Source organism: Eumetopias jubatus, unplaced genomic scaffold (assembly GCF_037043125.1).
Source record: "Eumetopias jubatus isolate StellerSeaLion01/CBP00866 unplaced genomic scaffold, mEumJub1_p1.0 scaffold_5, whole genome shotgun sequence".
NCBI lineage: Eukaryota > Metazoa > Chordata > Mammalia > Carnivora > Otariidae > Eumetopias > Eumetopias jubatus.
In genome coordinates this window covers 39,186,338-39,200,566 of record NW_028274811.1, presented here as the reverse complement: position 1 = coordinate 39,200,566, position 14,229 = coordinate 39,186,338, and the positions used below count along the sequence as shown (strand labels likewise).

General features: G+C 45.7%; 1 protein-coding gene across 1 annotated transcript in view; it reads left to right on the top strand.

The window, feature by feature from the left end:
- PPP2R2B (protein phosphatase 2 regulatory subunit Bbeta) overlaps positions 1-14,229 on the top strand; it is a 270,773-nt gene that overhangs the window by 165,139 nt on the left and 91,405 nt on the right. The window contains exon 4 of the mRNA XM_028119142.2: positions 3,024-3,136. Coding sequence (XP_027974943.1) covers positions 3,024-3,136 — 113 coding nt within the window. The remainder of the gene's footprint in view (positions 1-3,023; positions 3,137-14,229) is intronic.

The following is a 14,229-nucleotide window of genomic DNA, read 5'->3' as shown; positions in this document are numbered from 1 at the left end:
CATTCCCTTGTATGAGTTTTCTATAATTTACTACTAAATCTCCCTTTATTTGACCTTTAATTATTAACAAATTCTTACTATTATAAATTAGATATTTATAGGAGTAGATGTTAGTATGGATAGATATGATTAGGAAAAACATATTATAAATTATTCATAGAATATTATGTATATTAAAAAGTAATGTAATTGCACACAAAAATATAATGAAAGGGTGTATACAAAATGTTCCTAATAGTTTTCTTTGTCTAGTGGAATTGAAGGAAATGTTAAATTTTTTTTTTTAACTTTCTGGCTCATTTTCATTTTTTGCAATTATATTTACCACTTATGTAATAAAAGAAGGAAATAAAATATAAAATCTGTATATGCAGTATTACTATAGGTTTGTACCCTACCCCCCAAAAATGCAGAGAAAAAAATACCCCAAGTACCTCTGCAAAATGTTAACAAGGATTGTTCCTGACTAGAGGGATTGTAGTTGATTCTTACTTTTTATGTTCTACCTGTGGTTTCTCTATTTCTCTGTGTAGCAATGTATTGTTCATAATAAAAAAAAAAAAAATAGACGAGAAGAATCACCTTGCAAATGGGACAGGATATATTCCAAAGCCGAGCAATAGGAAATATTCGGTGTTAAATGTCTCTGATTTGTGTTGTTCTGAGTCACAGCTGACTGGTCACTAATCTAGCAACTGTATAAAACAGGGCTTCTGCTTCATTTTCTCACCCTAAAATGCAGTGCATGCGGCAGCAGGGTATCCAGAGAGGGTAGGAGCAGAGGACTGTTGGCGTACAGATAGGAAGTGCAGAATTCAACTCTGGGTCTGGGAAAGGCTTCCTTGTCTTCTGTCCCAGTACAGGCCAGGGGGAGCGCACGGTTCAGGGCGCATACATCTTACACTGAGCAGCCTGGCCGGGTCTGCCAGCACACGTGAGCAGCTGGAATCATCCCCAGATAATAGGAAACAGGGGCACTGACCTGTTAAAGTAGCCAAATGGTTGCTGAAAGCCGACTTCAGAATGGGGTGCATTTCAGATCTCTGAGGGCCAGGCCTTTGGCGAGGAGACATGGAGAAGGGAGATGAAGGGGCAAAGGGGAAAGAGAACCCTACTAGAGGCCAGGGCAGGGCCGGCTCTTCTCCCCACCGTATTACGGAGGAGACGGGATGTGCTGACATCACCGCGGGATGAAACTATCGCTGTCAGGGCAACATGTTATTATCAGAGAATAGTTGCCCCCTTTGCAAATTCTAACAGCTGCCCTTTGTCATCCATTATTGGCAGGCCACCCCTGTGTTCAGCACTATATGCCCAGTGTTCCATTTCATCCTCCTGAGAGCCCTGTGGGGAAGGCACTATTTGCCCCAACTGACAAATAAAGAAACCGAGGCATAGAGAAGTTAAGGTGCCTTTATTTGTAAGGTTGAAATATGTGGGACATACTTATACTAAAAACTCCTTTGTTGTTTCTCTGAATTTCACATTGAATTGGGCGTTCTGTACTCTTTCTCCTGATAAATCTGGTACTCCCGCTTGTCACTTGAAGAAACGGGGCACCTACTACCTAGGAACCCCTGTCCTGAGCCACGTGGCTGGCTGGAGTGCGAGTGAAGGTATGGCCCAAGCTCGTCTGGTTCCCAAACCTACCCGATGCAGGCACAGAGGAAGAAGGCATTCGAATCCCTGCCTTCCACAAGAAAAGCTAGAGGGAAAACAAATCATGAATGCAGGACACGTCCCGGAACGCCTGCAGACGCACGTGGGCCACACATATGATCTGATTGGCCCAAACGTGTTTTCTTAAGAAAAGGGAAGGACAGCCTACAGGTGGGGCATGCCATCTCCTGCCTCCCAGAGGCCCCCAGCCCCTCTCACTCATCCCCCCGGCCTGCCTCACCCCTGTACACATTGGAGACCTTGCCCTGCTTTATTGCTATGGAGAATGACAGGTGTCAGCCAGTGATGGAAAGTGCTGGAACACTACACAGGGAAGAAAAGTAGTTTCCAGCTAGGGATTCCAAGAAGACTGCAAGGGGAAAGGAGCATTTGGATGAACATTCTTAGGATTTTATGTCTCTGAGTATTGCTAGCAAGATGCACTGTATAGACGGGATTCATTCGTTCATGCACCCAACAGTTATTGAACATCCACTGTGTCCCAGGCACGGTTGTAGGTGCTAGATGTGTAGTGATGGGCAAGACAGAAATCCCTGCCTCCAGCGAGTTTACATTCTCAGGAGGGAGACGTAACAAAGCGTTGTCACATAGTGAGAAGTGGCGAGAGGAAACATTCAAGCAGGCGGAGTAGGCGAGAGAATGGTGGGGACGTTTTGATGCAGGTTGGTTAGGAAAGGCCCCTCTGGGGGGTGGGACACGAACAGAGCAAAGTGAAGGAGCAAGTCACCTGCAGAAGACGGCCGAGGGCTTTCGGGGAAAAGGCGCAGCTAGTGCGAAGCCCGAGGCAGGCGTGGGGACCACAACGTATACGGGGCGCTGTAGAGAAGCCACATGGCTGGAGCACAGGGCGAAGGGGGCAGGGGGCGAGACCGGAAAGGGTGAGGAAGTGCAGGTCATGGAGGGCCTTCCAGGTCACGGTCGGGGCCGTGCTTGCTGGGGTGGGACCCTGAAATGGGGATACCTATCTCTTGGGGTTATGGTGAGCATTAAATAAATTTTCCATGACAAGTGCTAATAACATGGTGACACAGCTAGTTCTGTATATGTGACTGCTCTTATTCAGTGTTCAATAAATATTTTTACTGAATGAACCAAAATAATATATAAGCTCCAGGTGTCATAGGCCATTGGTCTGGGCACACTATTTGGTTTTGTGCTGAAACTTGAGCTCTGCCTCCAGATGACATAAGATTTATGCCCTGAATCCCTGACGTGAACAGCAGTCCCTTCCATCCTCAGCTCCACCTCCCCCTGCCTCCCGCCCCGCCACCTCTCCACACACAAAACTCCTTGACAAGCTGGTTTTCACTGCAATTTTGATTTCCTCTGGTTGCCCTCCACAGATAAAACTGTGAAGCTGTGGAAAGTCAGCGAGCGTGATAAGAGGCCGGAAGGTTACAATCTGAAAGATGAGGAGGGCCGGCTCCGGGATCCTGCCACCATCACGACCTTGAGGGTGAGCCCAGGGGGGCAGCTTTGGCTCCCGTCTTTTGCTTCTCTTGGCCACTGGGTGCCGAGGAAGGGCTCCCCGGTGTGGCCACGGGCTGGGCGTGGCTTTAGGTTGCCACTGTCACGTGTGAGTGAAGGAGATGAAGCAGAGACTCGCTCTGAGTCTCTGACGGCAGAGGGAGGGGCGGGACGGGTCTGAGCTCTGACCACTACAAATGCATGTCCTTCATTTATCCCCCTAAGACTGGCCCACAAGGCCACTACCATGCATTACTACAATCTCAGCCTCTGCTCACAGTATCGAAAATGTTCTGAGCATCTTTTGTACTCAAGGTGCAAGGGATGGGAGTACCCAAGTGGCAAGTTGGGATCTTGTGATTTAGAACATTAACTTGTGAATCTAATGGGCCTGGGTTTGAATTCTGCCCCTCATCGGAATCTCATGTGGTCACTTAACCCTTTTGAACTTGAGTCATGCAAGTTATTTTTAGTTTCTCTGTCTGTAAAACAGTGAACCTACGACTTACTCAACCTAAAACCGTGAACCCCATACTTGACTAAACATGTGCTGGGGGTGGAAGGGCCTCCTTCCATGGCCGGTCCTCAATACGTGATCTCTGCTGTTAGTCTGAGCCCCTCCCTCCCTGCCCTCTGGAAATACACAGTCTGGTAGAGAAAGGATTTGTAGGTCTACTATAAAGATGCTTATGGCACTAAATAGAGTAAGAGAAATGCAGGGGGTGTCAGAGAGTTACAGTTTGATCAAAGGAGGAAGAAATGGTATTTGGCTCTGGGAGACCAGGAAAGGTCTCTTAGGAAAGTGGTGTTAAAAATGGATTTCTAAAAGCAAACTTTTAAGGGAAGGCTCTCTGGATGCAGGTTAAAGTGGTTCAGGACTCAGTGGTGAGTTTGGTTTTGGATGTGTTTAACCTGAGTGGTAAAGCAGACACATGTTGAGACCAGCCCTAGCCCCAAGGGACTTCCCAAACTGTGTCAGATACGTGCTTTCAGATACCAGCCGCTCTACTAAAGACCGAAAACCGAGAAGGGGCACAGTGCAGTACATGTGGGGAGAAGAGGTGGTCACTCGAGGTTCAGAAGCAGCTACGGGAATTGAATGATTAGTGCCTGATTAGCCCGCTTGTTTGTTTATTCATTAATTCATTTGTTCCTCTCTTTATTCAGCAGGTGCTTTTTTTAAAGATTTTATTTATTTATTTTAGAGCATGAGCAGGGGGAAGGGCAGATGGAGAAGGAGAGAATCTCAAGCAGGCTCCCCGCTGAGTGCGGATCCCAATGTGGGGCTCAATCTCATGACCCTGAAGTCATGACCTGAGCTGAAACCAACAGTCGGACACTCAACTGACTGAGCCATCCAGAGGCCCCCCAGCAGGTGCTTTATGAACTCAGGCTCGTCGCTGGCCACAGTGCTAGGCTGTCGGGTACCCAGTAGTCCCGGGTACCTGGTCGTTGGTCTTCTGAGCAAATAAGCATTGGCTATTCTGTTTCCTCTTGTCAGCCTGTGCCTTCAGCCTGAAGAACTGCCGTGCAAGTCTTCCATATCAGGCTGGGCTGATGCTCTAAAGGCTCGGAGGTTTTGCAGAGCCGAGGGTAGAGTAGTGAAGAGTATGGACATTGAGTCAGTCAGTCTGTCCTGGGTTAGAACTGTGGCACCATTGCTTTCCACCTGGGGACCTTGGACATATTAATTAAAGTCCTTGTGCCTCCCAAGTCCCACGTGCATTACAAGGATTCACTGCTTTCTGGGATTTTTGTGAGAAATTCGTGCTATCTTGTGTGTGATGAAGTGCTTAACGTTGTCGTGTCTCATTCCCAGAAAGCACTCACTAATGTGTGTTCCCTGCTGTTGGTTTGGTATTATCTTCATCATTATCACAGCTGTTATTACTCCCTACTGACACAAGAAAGTTCATATTCTTTTCCTTTTCATATACTTTCTATACTGTTATATTCAGTCTACAAGCCATTCACTGATACCTAGTGAGCGGCAGGCGATCCACTGGCTGTCCAAGGGGAATAAGACAGTCTTTTGCTCCGTGGAACTCAGCAATCCTGTGGGGAAAACAGAGGGCTTAGGTGCCACTGGGGAGTTCACACCATGACCTTCTGCCAAGTTGTCATCTTGTCCTTGTTTGCTCTGTGGACGGACTTTCTCAGATGACGTCTGTAGTTCCCACAAAGAGTTGCTGGTGTCCCTGGCATTCTATGGGATTTCATATGACTTGTGGTTGGCCGCTCCGAGATGCCACCCGCATGATGAAGAGAAGGCCTCTGTGTATGTTTCCATTACAGCGGAGATGCTGAAGTGGACTTGGTACCCATCAAACGTGGAAGGAGGCCTTGAGGTGTGGCTGCAAGTTAGAAAACCCCAATTCTGGTTCTTGCTTTCGTCTTAACAAGCTGTGTGACCCGGGGCCAGCAAATCACATTTCTTCTCTCCAGTCTTAGTTTCCGAGCTGCCACACAGAGGACTGAATAGTCTGTGCTGTTGCATCCACGGTGCGAGTTCCAGATTCCCGGGACCCGACCCCAGTGATTCCCTTCAGCAAATGGAGGTGATCCAGCGAAATCTACATGTTTAACACAAGCCCCTGGTGGTTGAGACAGAGGGTCTGTGGTCACTGGATTTTATCATCTCTAAGGCTCCCCCTGAGCTATCATTTTTTTATGAGCCTCTGCTACTTTTCAATCATTTCAACAATTACTACATCAACTAGAGAGACACATTTGCTATAATACTGTAAATACCCATATTTGATTTCACCCCATCTACTTTCCTAGGCTTTCCAATATCCTGTGTTTCAGTGTAACAGTGTAACAGCCTCCTTTCCGTTTTGATCCCAGTAGTAGAAGAAGGGAAAAAAAAAAAACAAAAAAAAACAAAAAACAAGCAACCCTGAAGACCATAGTTTCAGAACAATGACTCCAGAGAATGAGCTGACGTGATATTAATCAGACTATAATTTACTAACACGCTCCTCTCTCGAAATTTGCATTGCCAGCATTTGTGGCTTTTACCCCCTCCCTTGCCTTATGATTACCTCTTGCTCACTTTTCATACTTTCCAGTTCTGTGCGGATCTTGAGAGTGAGAACATTTAATAATACCCGACAGCTAATTAATCCTCACTGAGTAATGAACCTGTTCTGTTTCAGTGCTAGGAGGCTCAGCTTTTCAAAGCAAGAATGTGGCTATTTTCTTTTTTCACGGAAGAGATAGCCTTTTAAATCCAATCACTCATTACCCAGAGAGGCACCATATTGCCTGCTCAGTATATAACATCCAAAGCAAAAATCATAATGATAATTTAATAATAACACCTTATAGCTGTAAAGTGCCATTTATATCACCAGTTGTTTTCTTACCTAATCCCTTGATTCATCTTCAGAACAGCCAGTGGGAAGGCCAGGGAAAATGCTGGTACCTAGTATTATTATACCCCATGCACCATGCTGCACACTCTATCTGCATCAGCTACCACCTGCGGGACAGTTTGCTGTTAAATACCCATTGTACAGATGAGGCTCAGAGAGGTTAAGTAGTATGCCCAGGATCACGCAGGACTAAGAATCAAATCTTGATCTCCTTTGCTGTGGACCTGAGCCCTTAAACCTGGTGCAGTCTCAAAGAGAGAAGTGATTTGCCCAGTGCCTGCCAACTGGTGATTCCAGAGCTGGGACTAAAAATGAAGAGCTATGGCTCTTACACTTGGACACGTACACTGGAGGATTTGAAATGGCTTTCAGTTAGTACCAGTATTATTCCAGATCAGGATGCCTGTCTCTCTCTCTCTCCCCACCCGCTCCACTTTTCTCTCTTCACCCCCACATTCATACACAGTGGGTTTTCAGATCCCTGACCTCAGAGTGCGGGAACAGTGACCCCAAGGTCTTCAGTAATTCAGCTTAGCAAGTTTCCCCTGGCCTTCCTGCCCAGCCTCCCAATAGCAAGGTGTAAGCAGCCCTCAGAACCCTTTCTAGTCAAAAGAAACTCATAGTTCTAGTGACTTCATCAGCCTGGGATGGAAGCTGGGTGGTGAGAAATCACACTTAGCATATTTCTCCCTGCAGGAGGAGCCTGGAGTTATTTGCCTCGTTATGGTTGGCTGCCAGTGCCCTGGGAACCTAGGCCAGATTGGAATTTGTTTTTTAACAAGTTATAAATGTAGATTTCAGAAGGTGTGATCTCCCATGCTGTGACTTTGCCATAACCGCCCCCCAAAATGAAGGGGCTGTAATGAATTCCAGTTTTCCAATGGATTTTACCTAAAGCTTCCTTATAGCTAATATAAATAATAATAATAATAATAACCATGTGTATTAGGTGCTTACTCTATGTGAGATGCTGGATTTCATATCCTTCGATCCTGTAGTTCTACCAGTAATTCTGCCAGGTACATTCTCTTACTCTCTCTGTATCATCCAAAGCCTGCCTTCCTCAGAGAAGCTCTCCTAGAATTCCCTAGGGAAAAATCACACCCTCGGATCTTCCCCTTCACTTTTGGTGGCCTTACCCTGCCCCTTGTTTGCTAGCTTGTATCCTTACCTAAGATATCAACTGTCCATTTTCCGCTGCCCCTGCACCTCCTCTTAAACATAGCCTCCAAGAAAGCAGGAGCCACGCTGGGTTTCCTCCCATAGCCCCAGCACCTAGAACACGCAGCACATGGTAGGTCATGTATTTGTCAAATGAATGCATTTACACAGAAGTGGAAACAGAGTCTTAGTGAGGGCAAGGATTTTACCCAAGATCTCATGGCTAGCAAATGGCAGAACTGGGATGCAAACCTACTCTATCTGATCCCAAGTTTTCATTATGATTCCTTATAGTTTCTGCCTTCCTAAGAAGATATTAATTCATGATCAGAGACAGGGGAATTTCATTCTTTGTGTACCTTGGAATTCTTCAGCACAGCTTTCTTAATGCATGAGCTTGACTTTGGTGGGGCAGCGGGAACAAGGAATGAGGACTGCAAAGGCTTTTCTGTCACAGGGTGGGCACACAGTGGATGCACTGTTTTTTAGAAAGATGAAATGACCTCCTGTTTTATACACGAGCCCTCTGCTGGTGACTGCCTCTGTCTTCCTCTCAGCCTCAGGACACACACACGTGATGTTCTGGACTAACATTTTTCCACATAGAGTGACCCTGATGTTTGCATATGTCATCAGTAGCTGCTTGGATACCTCTCCCCCCACCCCACCCCCGCCACCATCTGAGACACCTTGGCCCGTCAGCATGAGCGTTTGCCAGCTCTGAACTCAGCAGGGGTCATCTTGAGGATTGTCGCTAACAGGTCACGAGGTTAGTAAGGTTGATTAAACAGACTAGCTCTTTTCCCGAAAGTGATCCTTTCAGTGAAACAACTAGTCCAGCTACCGGATCTGTTTTCTAAAGAACTGATTAAACAGACCAGGGGGTTAAGTGAAGCAACTGCATGTATTCAGCCTTTCCTAGGGACCGGCTCTGGGCTGAGCAGTGTGTAATGTATGTTTTGCAATTCTTTCTTCATTGCAGTCCTGTGACTTGGGCATCATGCCTGTTTTACGGGATGTGTAAACAGAAGCTCAGGGAGGTAAATACTGGCTTAAGGCCCCACAGATAATAAATGACAAAGGCAGGAATGGAGCCCAGGTCTGTCTGATCCCAGAGGTCCTGCCCTTCCCCATTATGCAGGACTTTGTATTGTGTGGCCCCTGATCGAGACAGCAGCAAGGGCGATAGCATCTGACACGTAGAACTCTTTACTGTATTTTTATCCTATTGAGTGCCTACTGTGCGTCAGGCACTGTGCTAGGTATGTACTTCCAAGTGGATCTCCCACAGATGAGTGCAACACACTCCCTTTTCTCAAGAGGAAGGTGGAAAGAAGATGCAAGTGCCTTCAACCAGAAATTAATGGAAGCAATAGTTCTTGAACTTCAGAGTGCCTCATGGGCCCCTGGGAGGCTCTGTCGAGTACAGTCCCTTCTCACCAGGGATTCTGGCGTAGAAGGTCTGAGTTGCACCCAGTGAATCTTTGACAAGACCCCTCCTGGAAAACCCCCGGGTGATCCTGGTGCATGCGGTCCCTGGGCCACCCTTTGAGAAACGGCGGATAGGATAAGGGTCACGAGACCAGCACAGAAGATTGCCATATCAGAGGAGGAAACAGAAGGGAAGGAGGTACAGGACTAGGAAGGAGTTTCCAAGATGCATCTTGACGGATAGATGTTCTTTCATGCTGGGTATCTCATTTGATGCTCCCACGGATCGTGGGAGGCAAGCAGGACATGAACTGATACTTTCCTCTTTCTTACGGTATGGAGGTAATTATCCCCATTATATAAGGGGAAAACTGAGGCTCTGAGCAGCAGATATTTTCTGTCTAGACACAACCTTATGCTTTTTTGATGCCTCTATGGTACCCATAGAGGATGGAGGATGATGAGTAACCCCAGTTTCAGGGCAGACTACTGGGTGAGTCAAGATCGGCCAGCCCTGCCCAGGTTTTAATGTTGCCTTTATGCTTTGATACCCGAGGCCTCTTAGGACACAGATACAGCCTTCCCCTACCTATTTTTAATTTTTCTAGACTTCATTTTGTGATTTATTGCTGAGCCGGGGACTTAATATCCAATCCTTTTATAGTTTCATCTTTCCTTTCCTTATATTTGTTGCAAATAACAATGAAGTGTTTAGCTACTGCAGTGAAAAATCAATCAAGCCTGTTCCATATTCACAGGCTTTCAATGGCACCCGGATGGCCCCCTGGATTAGATTAACTTCCTGCATGTGTCACTGTGGTGTGGGTAATTTCTCAACCTTCGCTCCATCCCTCCCACTCCTGCGTCGGTGGATGGATATTGAGATTTCCCATTGATTGACTGCCCAGAAAGAGAACGCTGACGTGTGATGTGTGTAACTCAGCGGGACGCACATAGTCTGTGTTTATGAAAATAAATAATAATTTCTGTTATCATTATTGATTGCCATCATTATCTGATTGTATCTGTCTGTGTCATGGGGTTTCGGTTATGGGATCAGAAAGCACTCCACAGGAACCTCAGGCACAACCCTCCCCAACAAGCCTCTGCATTTTGATGTGTTTTGCCTCTTGAGGGTGAGGGTTAGGGATGTCTCCATCCTGTTCTTTGGCTAATGTTCGGTGAGACAATGTTAGTTGTGTTCAGTGTTAAGCAAAGGAACTTATTCTGTTGGAATAATAATAAGAGCAGCCAGCATTTATTGAGGATTTGCTGTGTTCCAGGGACAGTGTACATATATTGGCTGATTTAATCTTTGGGATAATTATAGCCCTTATGTAGGGACTGAGATAAACCTCATTTTAGAGATGTGATACCAGAAGTCAGAGAGGTTAAGCAATGTGCCTGAGGTCACACTGCTGCTAAGTGGCAGTGTTTGGACTTGAATTCATGTTTTTACTATCCTTCCTCTCATATCAAAATAGAATATCTGGTCTATTCATCTGAATAGTCCATGTAAACCACGCTCTGAGTCAGCAGGAACTAGAAGACAACCTATCAAGGAAGCTGTAGAAGCTGCTGGTGCCTTGGGCACGGGTGAGTTTTTCCATGTTGTTTTGGGGGAAGGAGGAGCAGAAAGGATGCATGGAACTAGGTCATGGCTTAACCAAACCTGGACTCTGGGAACAGCTTAAATCATTCCCAGCTCACTGACTCAGAATGTGCAGGAGCAGAGCCAAGGGATCTTCCCGTACCTCTCAGCTCTGTCCCAGTCCAGAAGACCACCTGGGTGTGAGCGGCATTGGCACGATGATGACCTGAAAGGTCCGGTCCAAGGTGAAGGTTCTCTGGTTTCATTGTTTAAGTTCTTTCTTTGACTTCTTCCTTCCTCCCACCTCAGGGTACTACATAGCATAATTTGAGGGCAACCTTATTATCAAAACGAAGTTGGTGCTATACTGAGTGATTTGATTTGGAGTAAGCTTCTGCAAGCCATCAAGGTTTAGGTTGGGTGTGAGTGGGTCTGCCCTTCAAGACTCAAGTTCTTTTCCCACCCTACTCCTTATGGAATCAGCGGGCAGCCCACCTGATGGCCAGTGTACTCTAAGAGATAACACTATTGCAGATATTCATTAAACACATACTGTGTGCCAGGCTTTCTGCTGGGTGCATCACAAACGCCATTTCCTGCAGCCCTGTGGGGTGCGTACTCTTGTCATCCCCATTGTACAGATGAGGAACTTTATTTCAGAGCTGAAATGACTTACCCACAAGCTATAGCTGCTAAGTGGCAGTCACATTTTTAACCACGTTCTCACTGACTCTGGAGTCTCTGATCTTAACACCATACTGTGGGTCTCCAGGAAAGGGACCAGGGCTCTGGCCACATGCCAACCATCATCTATAAGATGGAGATCACCATGCTAACAGAGTAATATGCTGACAGTATGTGGCATGATGCCTTGTGAACGGTGGGTGATCAGCATTATTCCCTTTCTCCTTTCCCCTCCCCTCTTGTCTGTCATCTGGAGACCAGGAGTTTCAGGAAAGTCTGATGAATATAATTATAAAGGCTCAGTGCAGTGTGATGTCTGGGGCCCAGCAATCCATTGTGCCTGATTTTGAGTGTGTGTTTGTACTGACTCTCCAAAGCTGCCTCAGATTCACAGTGCATTCTCGGACTATAAAGTATTTTCTTTCATCTGAAAGCTACCTTTGTTCTGCTGCCTTTCCAGTGTAGTAATCAGATTCAATGTAAATGTAAATATAAGCGGAATCCTATACCTGGTTTAAGATCAAGTTCTTTTTGTCTCTTGCTCCTACCCCCTTTGAAGGCTACCATGGCTTCTTAAATGTGATAGGAACTGGTAAATGCCACTCCCCATATGTACACCTAATGGCAGTGGGAAGCTAAGAAGCCCACTAATATTAGAAAAAGAAAAGAATCATGTTAGTGAAGAAAACCTTGATGTTTCCATGGCCTCTGATGCAGTTTCTCTTGAGATTCCCTGGTCATGAGGCAGGACCATATTCTAGACTATGACCTGTTCTCTTCCCGACGTCGGTCATTAACTCGTGTGGGTTTCAGAGGTGTGGTAAGGTTGGCCAGGCCAGGCAGGCTGCTGGCCTTTGTTAGGCTCTGCAAGCAAGGATCTTGTCACTGTGTCAAACCTAATTCACGCTGACCCAGATGGATTTTTCTCAAAAGAGAAGTTATCAGTATAGTTTCACCCATCTTTTCCTTTCAAGAGCTCTCGGTATATTTTTACAGTAAGTGGAAAATCCAGGCACAACTGGTTGATTCAAGGAGAAAAGTGCCTCCAATTCCTGAATTATTCAGGTGGAGTTAACCTGAATTAGGAGTGTGATGGGAAAGACATTGTCCCCAGACCAGGTCCTGGCTCAGAAACAGGAGCTCACTGTTGCTGCAATGAGAGGTGTGAGTCCGATCCCCTGTAGTGACACCTGCTCAGGTATGAGTGTGCGGGCGTGCACAGCCCAAGAAACCTTAGAACGTCCACAAAGCCCCGAACGGATTCCTATTTGTCCGTTAGACTTACTTAACCAGAGATCAGAAATACGTGCCTAAATCCCTTCTGCTACCAGCTCATGCAAAGAACTAATTTGAAGCCACAGAAGAAATTCTAGGGCTCCTGCTCATTATACATAAGATTTTTGTAAAAAATAATTAACACAGGTGGGTTTAGAATCAAGTTCAGTAGAAGATAGGATCACTTTGATCCTCGTACATTGCAAACCAGGCTTTACCTGATGCTTTGATGTAGCATTTTAAATACCAGTCCTTACCTGAGAAAACGATTTTTTAAATACTTCCCTAGAGGTTAATGTACAAGAAGATCCTTTTTTTTTTTTTTTTTTTTTGGTGCAAAGGAACTGGTTGGAGGAAGACGTTTTATAAGGGCACTTCCATGTTAAAGGAGATTGTTATCAACAGAAATTCTTTGGATTCCTTAGAATGATTGAGCCGGGAGGAAAAGAACTTTCTACCTAAGGGTGTTAATTGGTATTTGCTTGAGGGGAGGAGAATGGGTCACACCCTTGTGATTTGTTGTGATCAGATGATCAGTTGCACTCGTGTCCTTCACCAGAAAATGTTAAGCAGTGATACACACACACACACACACATTCACTCTCACAAATGTTTCTTGCTCAAGAGTATATGGGGAAACCCTCACTTAAACACATTTAAACAAATGTATTTACTTCAGGGTTTCTCGGGACCTTTAATATACTGATAGAGGGTATCAAACTTCAAGAAAGATATATGACATGTGATATTTTGCACCAAACTTAGCTGACCATGAAAAGCCCTTTGCTCGGCTCATGGAATCACTTTTCTTTATGCCATTCTCCTCAAAATGTGGTCTTTGGCCCAGTGCCAGTCTACAGATAAGGTACCAGAATATGAATCATCCCTCACTGAGCCACTGCCTTGTTCAGCTGATACTTTCATTTTCCATAGCAAGACTTTCTCAGCGAAGGAAGGAATGCATTGATTCTGTCTTAAGCTCCTTATCTTATCATCAACAATTAACAAATAGCTTGTGGGTCTGTTATTTCAAGCAGCCCAGCTGTAGACCTCACCTGGGGAAATGCTGGCTGGAAGAATTGGGTCAGGGAAGAAGGAGTTCACCTGGTAGCATTTTCACTCTGCTCTTACTGCCTTGCCATCACAGAATCACGTTGATGGGGAAAGATTCTTCACTTTCAAGCTCATTAACATTAACTGAGCACTTAATAGTGTCTGGCACAGCACCAGGCACCTTGCGTACTTCCCCATTTAAGCTTCACCTTAACTCTGTGAGCTTAAAACTACTGTTGCCAGGGACACTTGGGTGGCTCAGTCGGTTAAGCGACCGACTCTTGGTTTCCACTCAGGTCGTGATTCTCAGTGTTGTGGGATCAAGCCCCACATCAGGCTCTGCGCTCCACACAGAGTCTCTTTAGAATTCTCACCCTCCCTCTGCTCCTCCCCCCACTCGCTCAGGCATGCGCTCCCTCTCCCTCTTTCTCTCTCTCCAAAAATTAGGTAAATAAAATCTTTAAAACAAAAACAAAAAACTATTGTTGCCATTTCAGATGAGGAAACTGC